Source organism: Phacochoerus africanus, chromosome 8, assembly GCF_016906955.1.
Source record: "Phacochoerus africanus isolate WHEZ1 chromosome 8, ROS_Pafr_v1, whole genome shotgun sequence".
Lineage (NCBI taxonomy): Eukaryota > Metazoa > Chordata > Mammalia > Artiodactyla > Suidae > Phacochoerus > Phacochoerus africanus.
In genome coordinates, this window is record NC_062551.1 from 19133277 (window position 1) to 19152240 (window position 18964).

The following is an 18964-nucleotide window of genomic DNA, read 5'->3' on the forward strand; positions in this document are numbered from 1 at the left end:
CGGAAGTGGCCGCGCTGCGCACTCCGTGCTGCCCGTTCTGTCGCGTCGGCGGCGTGCCCGCTTCCAACATGGCGGCGGCGGTGTCCGGCGCGGTCGCCCGGGCGGGCTGGAGGCTCCTGCAGCTGCGGTGCCGCCTGCCCGGTGAGGGGGCTGCCGAGCCAGGGAGCGGGGAGGGGAGGGGAGAAGAGGGGTGCGCGAAGCCGAACCTGGGCTGGGTGAGGGGCGGAAGAGGCCTTCGTGGTGGCCTGAGAGCAAGGTGAGGTGAAGGGCATAGCGGCTCGCGCTGGCGCCCGGGACTTGAACCGGCTGCGTAGCTGGCTTCTGACTCAGTTCTCTTGCTGTGAGGAGCCAGAGCGTCGGGGAAGGGCCTGCCACTCCCATTTCATGGAGTTGATGGAGCCACAGAGTGGGCTGTGGGCGCCCAAGGTCACACAGCTCATCGGTTGCAGACCGGCAGTCTTGTACACAGTTTCAACTCCTTGGTCAAGTCCCTTGGGCCCTGGTCACGGGAAACAGCCGCAGAGCGCCTAGTCTGCTTTCTCCTGAGTCATTCCTTTCCCCCATCACTTCAGTAATTCTTCAATATCCTCTTGCCACCTTTACCATTATGTAGTAATTTTGTTTTTATGTCTGAGTTCCTAATAATAGAGGCGTTTACCTAAAAATGAAAGCTTTTTATCAGTACCCTAAGTGGAAAACCAATGTCACCTTCCTTAAAGAGAATGTATGTACTAACATATTACCAAAAATATGTAACTAATGGAATAGTAAATATTCTTCTGTACTTCAACTAAAGTCATATGGACTACAGTGGTTCTGCAGTATTGCTTTGGGTCCTCCCATGTCCTTTTTGAAGTTTTATAAATATTTGCTCCATTTTTTTCCCCAGTTTGAGTAAATACTAAAAAATTGATACTGTTCCACATACGTGCTGTGTTTCTTTTAAAAATCATTGTTTCTGAGTTGGTCTGTAGATTTAAAGAAAAAAAATAAGTGCTGTTTTGTTGTGTGTGGTGGTGGTGGGGGTGTTGGCCACCCCACTGCACATGGAGTTCCCAGGTCACCGATGGGATCCGGGCCACAGTTGCCACCTACGCCTCAGCTTTGGCAACGCTGAATTCTTTAACTCACTGTGCAGGTGGACTGCATCCTAGTGCTGCAGAGACACCACAGATCCCTGCATGAACTCCTGTTTTGTTGTTTTTATACAGAATTCCAAACTAAATATGTTCAGTAAAAGTAATGCCAATGACCCAGCAAATCTGGGTATTTACCCGACAGACGTAAAATCATATGTCCATAAAAAGGTTTGAACAGGTATATTCATAGCACCTTTATTTATAATGGGCAACACTGAAACAGCCCAGGTGTCCATCAGAATGATGTTTCTTTCTCTCTCTCTCTTTTTTCTTTTTTCTTTTTTGGCCGCACCTGCAAGCTTGTGGAAATTCCCTGGCCTGGGATTGAGTTTGAGCTGCATCTGCTTCTTATGTCACAGCTGCATCAATGCCAGATTCTTTACCTGCTGTGCCAGGTGGGGATCCAACTGGCAACGAATGCCACAGAGACAAGCCAGATCATTAACCCATTTGCGGTGGTGGGAGCTCCCAGATTAGTGTTTCTTAATGGAATACTCCTCAGTAATAAAAAGTAATTGACTGGAGTTCCCTTGTGACACAGTGGGTTAAGGATCTGGCATCAACATCGCCATGGCTCAGGTTGCTTCTGTGACGCAGGTTTGATCCCTGGCCAGGGAGCTTCCACATACTGTGGGTGTGGCCAAAAAAAAAAAAAAAAAGTAACCTACCGATTTACACAAAGATATGAATCAATGTAAAAGATATTCTACGCAAAAGAAGTCTTACTCACCCAGGACATACAGTATGATTCTATTTATTTATTTTTTCTGTCTTTTTAGGGCCGCACTCTCGGCATATGGAAGTTCCAGGCTAGGGATCAAATTGGAGCTGTAGCTGCCAGCCTACTTACGCCACAGCTCACAGCAACACCGGATCCTTAACCCACTGAGCGAGTCCAGGGATTAAACCTGTGTCCTCATGGATACTAGTCAGGTTCATTAACCTGCTGAGCCATGACAGCAACGCCATACCATCCTATTTAGGTGAAATTATAGGACAGACAAGACTTGAGTGAAACATTCAGAACAGTGTGGTTGAGGAGTGACTGGGAAGGAATAGGAGGGAATTTTCTGGGATGATGTTGATCTCTAGGTAGAGGTTCAAGTTAGGCCAGTGTACACATTTGTCGAAACTCTGGATTGGCCTGTTTAAGCTGTGTGCATTTCATTGAATATAAATGTCATCTCAATTAGAGAATAGTAAATATGGAACTCAGATTAATGGTAAGTATGCTGAAACTGTTTAGAGAGAAAGAATACTGAAGTCTGCAACAAATGCATCACAAAGTCAGCTGGATTGAGGTGTGAGGAGTGTGATGGATACATATGTAGGACTTAGGTGGTGAACACACAGGTGTCCGTGCCACCAGTTCTTTCCACTTGTCTGTATGTTTGAATTTTTTTTTTCATAGTAAAATGTTACGAAAGAATAAAGTAGTATGAGCCTTTGCTTAGGAAACAATACTGTACTTTCCTGAAAGTGCTTTCCTGAAGTAAATAGGATGCTCCAGTATTGCAGATGAGGAGTTCTCTTGTGGCAGAGCAGGTTAAGGATCTGGGGTTGTCACTGCAGTGGCTCGTTTCACGTCCATGGTATCGCTACTGTGGCTTGGGTTTGATCCCTGTGCCTAAAACTTTCACATGCTATAGGCGTGGCCAAAAAAAAAAAAAAAACTGCAGAAGTTCCCATCGTGGTGCAGTGGTTAACAAATCCAACTAGGAACCATGAGGTTTCGGGTTCAATCCCTGCCCTTGCTCAGTGGGTTAACGATCCAGCGTTGCCGTGAGCTGTGGTGTAGGTTGCAGTTGCGGCTCGGATCCCGCGTTGCTGTGGCTCTGGTGTAGGCTGGCAGCTACGGCTCCGACTAGACCCCTAGCCTGGGAACCTCCATAGGCCATGGGAGCGGCCCAAGAAATGGCAAAAAGACAAAAAGAAAAAAACTGCAGATGAGAAAGCAGATGGAAGGCACCACATAAACCCTAGGGAATCAGTGGTCAGAAGTTCTGATTTCTAGGCCAGTGCTAGAAATATATGTAACATGTAACAGTGATAGAAAAATATGTAATATTTGCAAGTCACTTGCATTTTTTGTTTGGGCCTCACAACATTTCCACTGAGTAAATAGGGATCATTACTCTTGAATATTTTTAAAGTCATGCTCATCGGCATGAAATGGTTTGCCCTTTACCACACCGCTAACGAATGATGGAAACGTGCCTAGAAGACAGATCTTCTGCTTCCTTGTTCATGCCTTTACCACTACTTCATGTGGAAAGGTTTCCAATTTACCCAGACTTTTTGTCTTGGATGAATGGTTCTGGTTTCCCTCTGCTTTTCCTTTTCCCCATCTCTAGGACCCCTCTGGGTCTCAAAGAGTCTTCTCTGGTGAGTGTCCCTGACTGACAGTTTCTGTTTCAGTGTCCCGCTGCCGAGCAGCCCTGGTGCCACGTGCCTTCCATGCTTCAGCCATGCAGCTGAGATCCACAGATCAGCAGAAGCAGCAACCTCTGCCCTCCTCTCAGCAACATTCTGAGACACGGGGTGCTGAAGAACCCAGTCCGGAGTCTTCTCATTCACCCCCCAGGTAGGCACCAGAACCCCAGTCCACCCATTTCTGGCCACTTGGCTTGCTTGGGTGACTCTCTCTCCTCCCTCTCCCCTCTCTATCTCCTTCACACCTTTCTTCATTTTCAAGACTATCTTTGTTTTGTTTGTTTTATGAAAATGGTGCCTGTACATTCTAAAACATCTAAACAACACAAAGAAGTTTACAAAAATAAAACTGCAAATTACTAGAAATCACAAACCCAGAAATAACTCTGCTGACATTTTTGTGACCATCCTTTCAGATATTTCTCTAAGCATATTTCATATGTCACCTTAATATGTATCACAAATGACTAATCATGCTATACACTATAATGCTGTTCCAGAATGTGTTTTTTACCCAACAGTACATTTTTAATGTCCTTTCACAGTCTATATTATTTTCATGGTTGTGTAATATTCCAGCAGAGGACACTACCAAAATTTATTTGACCTATTTTTTATTGATGGATATTTAGATTTCCTTCACTGATATGAAAAATAATGTAATAATGTTGTGTGATTCTCTCAGTGGTGGAAGTACTGAGTCAAAGGATATGCTTTTTTTTTTGCCTTTTAGGACTGAACCCAGGGTATATGGAGGTTCCCAGGCTAGGGGTCAAATTGGAGCTATAGCTGCCGGCCTACGCCAGAGCCACAGCAATGCCAGATCCAAGCCGCATCTGTGACCTACACCACAGCTCATGGCAATGCTAGATCCCTAACCCACTGAGTGAGGCCAAGGATTGAACCCACGTCCTCATGGATACTGGTTGGATTCGTTACCACTGAGCCACAACAGAAACTCCCAGATACGCACATTTAACATTTTGTACATATGTGGGGCCCTCCAGAAAGGAGATAATAATTTACATCTCCATTAAATGTTTTGTCTTAATCCTGCCACTGAGAAGTTCCTCTAGCTCTGAAATTAGAGTGCTCCCAGTGATTTTTTATGGTCTTCCAATGAAAGTACTTTTTTTCTTTCTCTCTCTTTTTTTTTTAAATTTTTTTTTCTTTTTTGGCCACCCCGCGGCATATGGAATTCCCAGGCCAGGGATCAGGTCACAGCTGCAGTGCAACCTATGCTGTTGCCGGATCCTTTAACTCACTGTGCCAGGCCAGGGATCGAACCTGCATCCTGGTGTTACAGAGACACCAACCATCTTGTAGCGCCACAGTGGGAACCCCTCCCCCCTTTTTTTGTCCCTTTAGGGCTGCACCAGCAGCATATGGAGGTTCCCAGGCTAGGGGTCTAATCAGAGCCACATCTGCGGCCTACACCACAGCTCACGGCAGCACTGGATCCTTAACCCACTGAGCGAGGCCAGGAATCAAACCCACAACCTCATGGTTCCTAGTCGGATTCGTTTCCACTGCGCCAAGATGGGAACTCCCAGAATTCCCTTATTTATTTATTTATTTATTTATTTATTTATTTATTTATTTATTTATAAATGGCTGCACCTACCGCATATGCAGGTTCCCAGGCCAGGAATCCGAATCACAGGGGCAACTTATACCACAGCTGTGGCAATGCTGGATCCTTTGATCCACTGCACGGGGCCGGGGATCGAACCCGTGCTGCAGTCGGATTCTTAACCCACTGTGCCACAGTGGGAACTCCAGTACTTTTCATTTTAATTCACCAAATACTGTTTGAGGATCTACTTTGTACCAGGTCCTGTGAATAATGTAGCTGTTGTCCCTGTCCTCATGGAGTTGGGCTCAAATCCAGATGAAGAAACAGTGAGCTCTGGCTATAAGCCAGGAGATCCAGGGTGCTATGAAAGCAGGTGGCTTCCCATCACATGACCTCCTTGCTCACTGGTTCCTTTCCGTCTGACTCCAAGGGAGGGGAAGGATGAGAGGAGTTTACCCTGTTGGCATTCAAACACTGATACTGACAGAAAAGTAGATGCCCTCCTAGCACGTGCTGAGAGGAGACACAGAGTCTGTGGTTTCTGGCCAGGCACATTTTGCATGCCAGGCAGTAGGCGGCCCAGATGAGGTGGGCTGGGCTCTGTCCCCATGTTTCTCTTGGATTCGGGACTCAGGTACACAGACCAGGGCGGTGAGGAGGAAGAGGGCTACGAGAGCGAGGAGCAGCTGCAACACCGCATCCTGACGGCAGCCCTGGAGTTCGTGCCTGCCCATGGGTGGACAGCAGAGGCAATTGCGGAAGGAGCCAAGGTGTGTATGGGTGAGGGCGGGGCAGCCTGGCCAAGGTCAGCGAGGGGGGAGTCCCACCAGCCAGAGGGAGGGCCCAGCTCAGAGCCCTGGAGTGCCTCACAGCTGCAAGATTTTTTGGGTTTGTTTGCTTATTTTTTCCCAGTAGGGTAGAAATGGCTTTATTTTTAAATTGTTTTTTAATATAAAAAGAACATACCATGGAGTTGGTCTTGAAAGTTAGATTCTACTGAGATCATTTATTTCTTGAGCGTTCAAAAAATTCATTCTTGGGTGCTCAAAAGAGACAGAGTCTTGCTGTGTCGCCCAGGCTGGAGTGCAGTGGCTGTTCACAGACACAGTTCCACTGCTGATCAGCACAGGAGTTTCCACCTGCTCCATTTCTGACTTGGGCCAGTTCACCCCTCCGTAGGCAACCTGGTGGTCCCCCACTCCGGAGAGGTCAACGTATTGATGCCAGACTTAGCGCGGACACCCGATGGCATAGGGCACTGCAGCCCAGAACTCCTGGACTCAAGCAGTTCTCCATCATAAGCCTCCCGAGTAGCTGGAACTGTAGGTGCACACCACCGCGTCCGGCAAGAGTTAGTCTAAAGGCAGCTCGTTAGGCAAAAATTGCCTGGATCAGAAGTTCCCATTGTGGCTCAGCAGTAACGAGCCCAACTAGTATCCATGAGGATGCAGGTTTGATCCCTGTCCTCGCTCAGTGGGTTAAGATCCAGCATTGCTGTGAGCTGTGGTGTAGGTCACAGATGTGGCTTGGATCCCACATTGCCGTGGCTGTGGTGTAGGTCAGCAGCTGTAGCTCTGATTCGTCCTCTAGCCTAGGAAGTTCCATGTGCCGCAGGTATGGCCCTAAAAAGCCAAAAAAAAAAAAATGCCTGTGATCAAAACAACCATATTTCATTGCCTCTAAGATACCATTGACTGTAAGAAGCACTATTACTTAATGCATCACAAAAAAAGAAAAAATGCTATCAAATTATGATATCATCAGTAGTACAATTCACAGTGATTATTTAAAATGAGAAGAATATGCGCATCTTAGAAATGATGAAGGGAGTTCCCGTTGTGGCTCAGTGGTTAACGAATCCAACTAGGAACCATGAGGTTGCAGGTTCAATCCCTGGCCTTGCTCAGTGGGTTAAGGATCCGGCATTGCTATGAGCTGTGGTGTAGGTTGCAGGTGTGGCTTGGATCTGCCATTGTTGTAGCTGTGGCGTAGGCCGGCAGCTACAACTCTGATCAGACCCCGAGCCTGGGAACCTCCATATTCTGCAGGTGCGTCCCTGGAAAAAGACCAAAAAAAAAAAAAAAGAAAGAAAGAAATGATGAAATATGACGTTTGAAAACTCCCAAGAAGGCACCACCTTGGAGACCAGCACATCGCATTTTTCTCAGAAGTCTAACAGTCAGTCTTTTGTCCTGCTTTGGAACAGACTGATGCTTAAGATTAAGCCATAGGCTTGTGTTTAGGCCCCATGGTGCAGGATCATCAGGCAGAGCCAGGTACTATCCTGTGAGAGGTCTTTGAGGATGGAGATTGGCGGAATTACAGGTTCACATCTTCCATCGCAAGCGAGCAGAATATCTGCACATGAAATGGAGCAATGGGCAACTTTGCTGCTTTGCTTAACTTTATCGTTTCTCTTGTCTTCTCTCACTCTCCCAAGAGCACATAGGGTAACAGAAGTCATGTAACTGAAGTGTGTATACTGTATGACTCTACTGTGTGCTTACTCTGAGAACTTTGAACAATACAGACGGATATATTGGAGTTCCCTGGTGGCTCAGCAGATTAAGGATCCAGCGTTGTCCCTGCTGTGGTATGGGTTCAATCCCTGGCCCAGCAACTTCTGCGTGCTATGGACACGGCCAAAAAAAAAAAAAAAAAAACCAGATGTAAAAGAGAACAAAAAAATCCATCTGTGATAACCAAAGGTCAACGTTTTGATATCTGTTCTTTCAAATTAAAAAAAAAAATCTGGAGTTCCCGTCGTGGCGCAGTGGTTAACGAATCCGACTAGGAACCATGAGGTTGCGGGTTCGGTCCCTGCCCTTGCTCAGTGGGTTAACGATCCGGCGTTGCCGTGAGCTGTGGTGTAGGTTGCAGATGCAGCTTGGATCCCGCGTTGCTGTGGCTCTGGCGTAGGCCGGTGGCTACAGCTCCGATTCAACCCCTAGCCTGGGAACCTCCATATGCCGTGGGAGCGGCCCAAGAAGTAACAACAACAACAAAAAAAGACAAAAAAAAAAACCTTTAAAAAAAATAATCTGGAGTTCCTGTGGTGGCTCAGTGGTTAACGAACCTGACTAGTGTCCATGGGGACATGGGTTTGATCCCTGGCCTTGCTCAGTGGGTTAATGATCCGGCATTGCCATGAGCTGTGGTCGCAAATGCAGCTTGGATCCCACGTTGCTGTGGCTGTGGTGTAGGCTGGCGGCTGCAGCTCTGATTCGACCCCTGGCCTGGGAACCTCCATGTGCCATGGGCGCGGCCTTAAATAGACAAAAGACAAAAAAAAAAGCTTTCATTTATTAATCATTCATTCTTTAAATATTTATTGAACAAAGAGTATGTTAGGTCCTAGGGACATCATAATGGTCAAGATGGACACAGTTCTGCCCCTGATGATGGCCACATTAGTCAGATATATACAAATACATATTTATAGAATGTGCTCAGTGCTCTCAGGAAAAGGTGCTCTTGAGACCCACAGTGGAGGGTCTGATATGGAGTGGGGCGAGAACGTGGTGAGGAAAGGCTTTTTAACTGAGAGCTAAGGAATGAGTAGACTTTACCTGGTTTGGTGGGAGTAGGGGCCAGACAAGTTCAGACAGAGAAACAGCCTGTGCAGAGTGGAAAGAAGCCTGCACATAGAGGAAGCAAAGAGAACCATCCTGCCAAGAGTGATGGAAGAGATCTGAGCTGAGCGAGGCTGAGGGAGGGTCAGTTGAAGCCAATCAGGCAAGGCTTTCTTTTATTCTAAGAATAATTGGAGATACAGGATTAAATTTGATATTTCAAAACCACTATTTTGGCCGCTAGTTGAAAAATGGATTGGCGGTAGAGAGAGTCCCTGGGGACTGCTGCCAGTCATCGAGGAGAGATGAGAGCTTTCTGACCGCGAGCAATAGCAGTGAAGGTGGAGCTGATGGATTTGGTGATAGGATGACGTAGGAGGGAGTGACAGAATGACACCAGAGTTGCCAGTTTGCACATCTGGGTACCTGGTGGTGCTGTTTTCATAGATTAAGGCCAATGGAAGAGAATCAGGTCTGAGGAAAGATCATGGATACAGTCATTGTTGAGGATGAGGGGTCTTGGGTTCAGCCAACAGGAGACCTCAAGCATACAGGTCTGAAACTGGAGGAGGTGCCCGGACTAGAGTGTATGTTGGGGCATTTTCAGCATTTGTACAAATTAAATCACTGAAGTGAGTGAGATTGCCTAGCGTGGCATGAGTGTGTCTGGAGAGTCATGTGAAAAGAGAGGCGTCTAGGTCCTCTGATGTTTAAGGGTGGGTGGAACAGGGTGAGCTGGCAAAGAAGACTCAAGAGTAGGAGCCTGACGCTGCAGGCAAAGCAGGAGAATGTGGATGAAGCACCTAGATGGTTGTTACTGCGGGAGGGAGCACGGGTCAGAAACGATGGGGTAGGTTGAGGAGTGAGTAGAAGGTAAGGAAGTGGAGAGGTGTTTGGCTGTGGGGGGTAGACGAGGGCTAGTGTACCAAGCAGGGAAAATGGATAGAAGCCTGAGCATGTTTGCATACTGGCGGGAGGGTGCAGAAGCAAGGGTGATGGGCACAGAGAAAGTGGCTAATTTAAAAATATGAGGATCCAGCGTTGCTCCAAGCTGTGGTGTAGGTCGCAGATGCAGCTCAGATTTGACCCTTAGCCTGGGAACTTGCCATATGCCACAGGTACAGCCATAAAAAGGAAAATAAAATAAAAATAGGAGGTTATGAAATCCAGAAAACAGGTGGGAAGACTGACCTTCGATGTATTTGCTGCAAACACCTGCAAGTTTAGTTTCCAGAAGAACCTTTAAGGAGTTCCCAGGAAATGGCTTCTGTTTTCTCTGTGGAGTAGGTGTCATTGTCTCATGACCCTGGAGTTAGGAAAGAGTGGGAGGAGACACAGGTTTGGAGGTAGCCGAGAAGGTTTGAAAGAATCATTGTAGAAAGGCATGGAACCAGTAGAGGACCGAGATGGAACAGGATTGTTTGGAACAATCTAATTCCGCTGAGTAGTCCATGGTTGACTGGTTTTTTCCCTTCTGCATATCTCCATTCACATGGCTGTGTAATCCCTATTGTATTTACTCAAACTCATTTAATAAACATTCGGGTTGTTTCCATTTTTTAAAGTATTATAAACCTGTTTGTATGATATATTTAAGTACATTTCTGGTTGGTTTCTTTAGGACAAATTCTGAGAAGTGGAGTTGGTCTTGGAGGAAGTGCATCAATCAGAAGAAATCACACTAGTTATCCAGATAGAATTTAACTAAAGAATTGTTAACTAGGAGTTCCTGTCATGGCTCAGCGGTAACAAACCTGACTGGCATCCATGAGGATGCAGTTTCAATCCCTGGCCTTGCTCAGTGGGCTAAAGATCCTGTGTTGCCCAGAGCTGTGGTGTAGGTCACATATGCGGCTTGGATCTCATGTGGCTGTGGCTGTGGCTGTGGCTGTGGTGTAGGCTGGTGGCTGCAGCTCCAATTCGACCCCTAGCTTGGGAACTTCTATATGCTGCAAGTGTGGCCCTAAAAAAACCAAATCCAAAGCCAAACAAACAAAAAGAATTGTTAACTAGATAACTAGATGTGACGTTAACTAGATGTGATGGTACCAAGAGGATAAAAAGAACAGTAAGGTACCATTGAGGGAGCACCTGCAGGGAGTAGCTCCCATCCCAGGGCTAAGGGAACAGAGGGAAGAGTTGGAATGATTCAAACTATAAGCTTGATGGAGAGTCTGTGGAGATGAAGCTCAGACTCCTGAGGAGGGGGTGCTACTCAGCTGGTGCTGGTGTCGCGGAGCTTGGAGGAAGGGTCCCTTGGGGCTGGAGCCTGCCCTCTGGGGGTTGGAGAAATGGTGGAGTGGATGGGGGAGGGTGGGCAAGAAGAGGATGGTGGCCAGATGAAACTAGTTCTGCAAGTGCTGGGAATACTGCCCACTAGGTTCAGCTGCTGAACTGGACACAACTGCAGCCTCAGGGAGGAAGGCTCCTGCTCACGGCAACCACTAGCAGACAGGGAGCCATCAGCAGTCAGTACCCCCCACTCGAGCCTCGCAGTCTCCCTTTAGCGGTCTGTCGGCAGAGCTAACATGGAGCCAGCAGTGTGGCTCGCTGGGCCCCACCTCCTCCACGCTCAGCGACACAGGCACACAGTGAGCTCGCAGGCACCCTTAGTGTTGATGCTGCTGCAACTCTGATGGTGATGTGAATATTGCCAAACTGCTCTCCAAAAAGGCCGTCTACTCCCACCAGAACAGTCACTTTCCCCACTCCCAACAGTGGGAATTCATAGAGTGAATAGGTTTTTTGTTCCTTGTTTGTCTTTTGTCCCTGCTGCCATCAGGGTTCTGCCTTTAGCAGATGCTCAGTGATTGCTGTATATCAGGGATAGTAAAGGGTCTCTGTGGCTTTGTAAACAACTTCTTTTTTTTGGCTTTTTAAGGGCCACTCTTGAGGCATATGGAGGTTCCCAGGCTAGGGGTCTAAACGAAGCTACAGCTGCCAGCCTGAGCCGGAGCCATAGCAACACCAGATCTGAGCCGAGTCTACAACCTACACCACAGCTTACGGCAACGCCGGATCCTTAACCCACTGAGTGAGGCCAGGGATCGAACCTGCAGCCTCATGGTTCCTAGTCGGATTCGTTTCCTCTGCGCCATGACGGGAACTCTGGCTTTGTTAACTTCCTCACAACTCATTAAGAAAAGTTTGTGGGTTGTTGTTTTTTTTCTTTTAAACAATTGAGAGATCTACTTTCCAAGAGATTTAGGTGAAATGAGTTGTTGAGGAAGAGAGTTACAGGTGCTTTTCCTGAACCCCCCTACCCCCCACACCTTTTTGGGCTGCACCTGCAGCATGTGGAAGTTCCTGGACCAGGGATCAAACCCAGGTCTCAGCAGTGACAATGCTGAGTCCTTAACTGCTAGGCCACAGGGAACTCCCCTGAGCCCTTTAATAATGATTACAATTCTAGGTTACCAGTGTCAGAACTCAACTGGCTCAAGCAAGAAAGGGAGTGTTTTGGCTCATTTAGTAGCAGAGGAGTCTAGGAGTAGGTCTGGCACCATGTTCTTAGCTTGTGCTGCTGGGAACTGTCTCTCTAGCATTTCTGCTTTGCTTTCTTCTCTGTGAGCTTCATTCTCTGCGGGGCTTCCCAGGCAGAACTAAAAACGGCTCAGCAGCCGCAAAGGAGAGTACGTCTTTCCCATCAGGACTCGCAGAGTCTGGAGGCGGCCTCTTAGGGCTGGGGTTTGGTCCCGGGCACAGCCCTGAACTAGTCGCTGTGAGCTCCATTTATCCAGGTCTGGATCCCCTGCTTTATGTCACACCCACAGGCTGGACAGAGTGCAGAGGGGCACCCTGATCATGCGGACCGGGAATGAAGAGTGGGGGTGTCCCACTGACAACCAAGCTGCCGTTAGGAGAAGGGGCACTAGGGATGAGCAGGCAGCAAATGCGCGCTGCACTTGCCCACCGCTTTCCTGCCTCTCCTCTCCCCCTTTCCCTTTGTAGTCTCTGGGTCTCTCCACTGCGGCCGCCAGCATGTTTGGGAATGATGGCAGTGAGCTGATACTGCATTTTGTGACCCAGTGCAACGCCCGGCTCACCCGTGTGCTGGAAGAGGAGCAGAAGCTGGTTCAGCTGGGCCAGGCAGAGTAAGTCCTGTGGCATCATTGCTCATGGTGGCAGCTAAGGAGCGAGGGACCTCAGGCCCTAGCAGCTGTCCCCAGGAAGCCAATCCAAGCAGGGTCAAAAGAGTAGCAGTGAGCAGCCCTGCTGCTCTGCTGGGACTGAAAGGCAGCTGCCTGTCTCATTTGTTGCTGGTGGGACCCTCCCTGCTGGGGCTGAGTAAACCGTGTAGCCCATGCCCGTGCCTTTGACCCAGAGACATACTGTTTTCTTTTCCCCCTTCCAGGAAGAAGAAGACAGACCAGTTCCTGAAGGATGCTGTAGAAACCAGACTGAGAATGCTGATCCCATACATTGAGCATTGGCCCCGGGTACAGAGTCCATAGCTGGGCCCCGGGGCAACAGCGTGTTCGTGTTTATGGGCTTCAGCACCTTCACGCAGGGGGCCCTGCCCACTGTTCAGAAGTCAGCTCGCCAATCTCCGCAAGCCCAGGGAAACACAGCACACTTGGTAGCGCTAGGTTCCAGATTTGGGAGAGCCAAAGAGAGGACCTCTGAGCCATCTTTGTCTTGGTTCCAGGAAATCTGAGTGGCCTGGGTCCTAGATCACACCCTTGTGGGGTCTTAGTGGCCTGAGTGTGCCACCAGGTCTTCAGTGAGGAGGAATCCGTGAAGGAGATTAGAAAAGTCAGAAGATTTTACTGGCCATTATCCACTATCTTGTCATGTTCTAGATCTCGGGAGGCTGGGACTTTTTTTCATTATGTCACCGTGATGCTTTGAGAATTGGAGTATTCATTCCAAGGGCTTTTCCTCCCTTTTCTGAAGCTCCTTTTTTTTCAAAGTGTGTCACAATGTAAGCCATTCCTTCAGAGAGTCAAAGCAGAGAATTCCCACAGCACTGTGGGTTAACGATCCAGCTTGTCTATGGAGGCACCAGTTGAATCCCAGGCCCGGCGCAGAGGGTTAAGGATCTGGGGTTGCTGCAGCTGTGGTGTGGGTCATGCTGCAGCTTGGGTTTGATCCCTGGCCCGCAAGCTTCCACGTGCCACAGGTATAGCTGAAAAAAGAAAAAGGCAAAGCACAGCAGAACTGAGAGGACCCCCAGATCACCTTTTGTCCTCTGGCCAGCTGGGAGACTTGAGCATATCATTTCCATCAGTCACTTGCCAGACATTTGAACACCAGCCGTGTGCCTGGCGTGTGGCGGCCCAGGTGTGAGGGAGTACAGCCGGCCATAGCCATTCCTTGCCGACACTCGGCTTCCAGACCTCCACTTGACTCATTCCCCCTCACATTTAAAGCAGCGCAATGGGTGTATTAGGCCCTGGCTGCCTCCTTATTCAGCCTGTTTCCTTCTGGGCTACTTGGAGAAAACCTTCCAGCCAATCTGGGATGCCTCCGACCGGCTCCCGTGGGCCACAGCCTGTGGATTTTAGAGTTGGCCAAGTAGCAGACCTTGTACTCTCAGGAGTCAATGTCTGCTGATAGAGGCATCTCTGGGTTGTGCCATCAATTGTATTGAAGGATTTTTGGTTTCTGGGGTTTTTTTCAGTTAAAAGGGGAAAAAAAAAAAAGAAGGGGAGGAGTTTCTCATGAGGCTGCATCGGGGCATCAAGGGCAGGACGACCGCTGCGCTCTGGGAGAGGCCTAGGATTTGGGCTTAGCAACTACCCCCAGGCTCCCCTCCCACCTCTGCTCCTTTCTCCACGTTGCAGAATGGGGTGCCTTCCCCAGTCTTGCGCTCAGTGCTCAAAGCCACCAGGCTAGACCTGAGTGTCTGCATGCCCCAGTCCTCATACTCGGTGCTGAGAGTCTGAGAGGGCCAGCTGAGGCTCGGCTCTGCCCTGGCTCCCATCAGCCAAGGTCGGGATCGTTAGCCCCCAGGAGCTCACGCCAGCGGGTGAAGATGGTGGGTCTCTGAAGGCAGGCCGGGCGGGCCCCTTTCATACCCCCACCGGTGTGCAGTGCCTCTTCCTCTGTCCTCCCCTCAGGCCCTCAGCATCCTCATGCTCCCTCACAACATCCCGTCCGGCCTGAGCCTGCTCACCAGCATGGTGGACGACATGTGGCATTACGCTGGGGACCAGTCCACAGATGTGAGTGCTTTCGGCGAGCCCACAAGTTACCGAGAAAGGCTTGGGTTAAGCACTTCCTCAGGAAGTTTGTGCGATTTCTTTGATCACAGTTCCCTTCAGGGGGTCTGCAGTGCCATTCCCATCTTAGGAAGGAGAGACTAAGGTATGAAGAGGGCCCTCAGCAGGCACAGTGGGATCTAGGTCATCTTCATTCAGGGACCAGTGTTGGAGCCACAAACCAGTGCTGTTCCTCCCCCCTCCCCCCCCGCCCCGTAGTGGTGACACAGGGCATCATAGGGCCTGGTGATTCGGCTGCCATTTATAATCATCTCCCCCTCAGTCTCCTAGATCTAGATTCTGTAGCAGACTTTATCAATGCGTGTCTTTCATGAGACTGCTTAAAATTAAAAAAAAAAAAAAATGCCATGGAGACACCCATTGCTTTAAAAAGAAACCGCCCTGCAAGCTTATCTTGGCCTGCTTTGCTGAGAGATCAATAAGCCTTTAAACAGGCCCCAGGAAAGAATCTGACTTGTTAATGCTATGATATTTCTGGTAGGAAATTTTTAAAATGTATACATATATATGTACATATATATATACACACACCTTCATAAAAGAAATTAACATGTGGTCGTATTTTTGTGAAGTCCAGGCTGGGAGGCAGAGATGCTCCCACCACCATTCTAACAAAGTACTTTAATAAACTTCTCTCATGTGGGAATATACCACCAACAGAGATGATAGAGAAATGAAGTTAGCAAAGAAATTAGAGGGATAAAACATGAAGCAGCTGAGCTAGTGTTCTGAAGCATGGTTGGCCAGGACAGTCAAAAGTTGCCTTGAACTCGTAGCTCCTCACGGGTGTTTCAGTCTGTCCGTGATGCTGTTACACTGATGAACGCACCAGGGTTTGGTCCTAACTGGCTGACCGTAGAGCCTCCCCAGAGCTTAGATGTCCTGAGACTTAGGCTGTCACCAGTGTTTCCAAAGCCGAGTGGATGTAGCAAAATCACATGGGACGCTTATTAAACATCCAGGTCCTGGCCTGTACGTCAGACCTACTGACTCTCAATTCTAGGAGGTTGGGCCCAGGAGCTTGCCTTTTTAGGCTCTCGGGTGATCCTGATGCCCAGCTCAGTTCGGGAACAGCAGTCTCGTCCCAAGGGCCATGTGTATCCATGAGGGAAAGAAGAAACGGGGTGGGGGAGCCCATGAGTGCCAGTGGCTTTGGGTAGGAACTACCTCAGACTTCCCCCAACCCACAGCAGCAGTGGTGACCCACCTTGCTGGATGGGTTTCTTGGCAGTTTAACTGGTACACCCGCCGTGCAGTGCTGGCCGGCATCTACAACACGACAGAGCTGGTGATGATGCAGGACTCCTCCCCAGACTTTGAGGACACTTGGCGCTTCCTGGAAAACCGGATTAACGATGCAATGAACATGGGCCACACTGCCAAGCAGGTAACTGGGGGCTAAGCCTTTGGGAAGCCTCCTCACTGTTCTTCTCGGGCCACACTGGTCACCTGTCTGTTCCTTTGCTCCCCTTTGGCCCCAGGTGACAATCCTCAGGGCCTTCCCAGGGGACCTGACTGGTTGTTCTTCATCCCAGCCCTTCCCTACAAGCCACACGTGGCCTGTTTGTGTTGTGTCATCCATGGGCTCTCCCTCCAGTAAATGGGCCCTCTTGACTCTACCTATTGCGGCCAGTAGGCCTACTGATTTGTCCTCCCTGTCTCCCCTTTGAGCCAGGGGTGGGGACTTAAGAGAACCCAACCTGACTCCTCCTAGGTGAAGTCCACCGGAGAGGCACTGGTGCAAGGACTCATGGGTGCGGCGGTGACGGTGAGTACTGCCCAGCTCATCCCTGCCCCTCCGGCTCCATCCCTGTGATTCCTACGTTCGTCACTGACCCCATGTAGTCTTCCAATCAGTAGATCCCAGATACCCCACCTCTGTATTTTTCACTGGCATCAAGAAACAGTACTGGCTCCCAGGACCCTGGTATGTCGGATCTCATCATAACCACACGCGCGGCTTTGAAAACCCAGATCTCTCCCCTTGGAGTCCTAGGTGTAGGGCGAAGTCTCATCACTCTCTTTTTCCATCCCTTTATCAGCTCAAGAACTTAACAGGCCTAAACCAGCGTCGGTGAGCAAGAAGGGACGTAAGCTAGAGTGCCCAGAAGAAAACCCGTGGATATATTTAAGGGGCTTTGAAATGTATGAGGTGCCGTCCACGGAACAGGGCGTTAATGAGAACACACAGAAGGATCTATCATACTACCACAGCCTCCTGCAAACCAGGGCACTGGAGGATACAGTCAGAGCCTGGGGTTGGGACACTTCAGTTCATAATACCAGGCCAGGCCTCCCGATGCCTTTCAGCACCTCAGCCGTGTGATTGGAAAATGCAACACTCAAGCACCCTGACCACAGAAACCCAGCACGTTCCTGTCGTGGCCTCTCAGGCAGCTTGATCGTGTCTTAACCTCCCCAGAAGTGCTCTCTGGGGCTCCAAGTTGGAATCAGGGTCTGAAGTCACCCCAGGTGGCAGCTCCTCTACAGAACAGCACAGACCTGTACACCCAGAGGGTTCTGTGCTGCCTTTCCTTTCTCTGGCATCCTGAGATGCTGCACCTGGGAACCCCCTCAGCAAGCTGCCTCACCTGAGACAGGTGCCTGCTGCACAGTGTGCTCAACCTGGTCAGAGGTGTGATCCTTGGCCCCTTGTTGAGTTACACTAGCACATGTTGCAGGATTATTAGTGAACTTAGAGTCTGTAAAAATTATAATAAATACGTTTGAAGCAATTTCCTGTTGTGTAGGTAGTTTCCATACAAACCACGGTAGGTGTCCAAGACCCCAGAGGGAGACAGCAGTGTTGAAGAAAAGGCTGGAAGCTAGCAGACCTGGGGTTCTGGTCCTAGCGCTGCCTGATATTACTGGGAAGTTGTGACAGCTCCGTATGTGTGGGCCCAGGCTTCCCATCAGTACAATGTGGGTGACGGCCTTTCCCTGCTGTGCAAACCGCCCCCCCCCCTACACTATTAGTTCCTTTCGCACTTCCTGTTTCTGTTTCATTGACACAGTCGCTAGCTTTACTAATTGTCAGTGTCTCAACTGACTATGCTTCTCCTCCCTGCCCCCTTTTTTTTTTCTTTTTAAGGCCGCACAAGCAGCATGTGGAAGCTCCCAGGCTAGGGGTCGAATTGGAGCTGCAGCTGCTGGCCTACACTGCAGCCACAGTAGCGCAGGATCCAAGCTGAGTCTTTGACCTACACCACAGCTCATGGCAACATTGGATCCTTAACCCACTGAGCGAGGCCAGGGATCGAACCCTGCGTCCTCATGGATATTAGTTGGGTTCATTACTGCTAAGCCACAGCAGGAACTCCTCCCTCTTTTTAAAAAATTAATTTGTTTTTATGGTGCACCCGTGGTATATGGAAGTTCCTGGGCCAGGGATTGAATATGAGCCACAGCTGTGATCTTTGCCATAGCTATGGCAACACCAGACCCTCTAACCCACAGTGCTGGACCAGGAATCGAACCCGTGCTTCTGCAATGACCTAAGCCACTGCAGTGAGATGCTTAACCCACAGCACCACAGCAGGAACTCTTGGGCTCTCTTTTTTAAGTCTAGTTAACTCTGTTATATTTGTCTGCTTAGGCTGCTGTGACAAAATGTCTCACAGTTCTGGAAGCTGGGAAGTCCAAGATCACGGTGCCAGCCAATACGGTTCTTGGTGAGCGCTTTCTTCCTGACTTGAATGAAGGTGGCCACCTTCTCTTTATATTCTCACGCGGTAGAGAGAGAGAGAGGGAGGGAGAGGGAGAGGGAGAGAGAGGGAGCTGTCTCTTCCTGTTCGTATTGTAACGCTAACTTCATGAGTCCTGCCCTCCTGACCTCACCCCCTCACATTAGGGGTTAGGGCTTAAGCATTTGGGGATCCACAGGATCTCGCAGCCTCTGTCTTCTGCTTTGCTGTTTCCTACCTAACTAGACGGAATATTCATGAGGGAGATAACAAGCTAAGTAGGAACTTCCCATCTCTTCTTGTGGGCCTTCCTCTGGGCCCTTTCTGCACCTCCCTA

General features: G+C 49.2%; 1 protein-coding gene across 1 annotated transcript; it reads left to right on the forward strand.

Annotated features, from left to right (window-relative positions):
• The first annotated feature begins 14 nt into the window (after nucleotides 1-14).
• Nucleotides 15-17679, forward strand: COQ9 (coenzyme Q9). Its single transcript, XM_047789597.1, has 9 exons — nucleotides 15-141; nucleotides 3558-3723; nucleotides 5783-5918; nucleotides 12672-12814; nucleotides 13075-13159; nucleotides 14783-14887; nucleotides 16176-16331; nucleotides 16659-16712; nucleotides 16987-17679. Exons 1-9 carry the CDS (start codon nucleotides 69-71, stop codon nucleotides 17020-17022), a joined length of 954 nt encoding a protein of 317 aa, XP_047645553.1. The 5' UTR covers nucleotides 15-68; the 3' UTR covers nucleotides 17023-17679.
• Nucleotides 17680-18964: the final 1285 nt, after the last annotated feature.

What these genes read in the sequence shown, in the direction of transcription:
- COQ9 (XM_047789597.1), top strand. Translation starts at nt 69, where the DNA reads ATGGCGGCGGCGGTGTCCGGCGCGGTCGCCCGGGCGGGCTGGAGGCTC. An exon ending in TCTTCTCATTCACCCCCCAG is followed by an intron (nt 3,724 to 5,782) that starts GTAGGCACCAGA and finishes TTCGGGACTCAG; the next exon opens with GTACACAGACCAGGGCGGTG. An exon ending in TGGGCCACACTGCCAAGCAG is followed by an intron (nt 16,332 to 16,658) that starts GTAACTGGGGGC and finishes GACTCCTCCTAG; the next exon opens with GTGAAGTCCACCGGAGAGGC.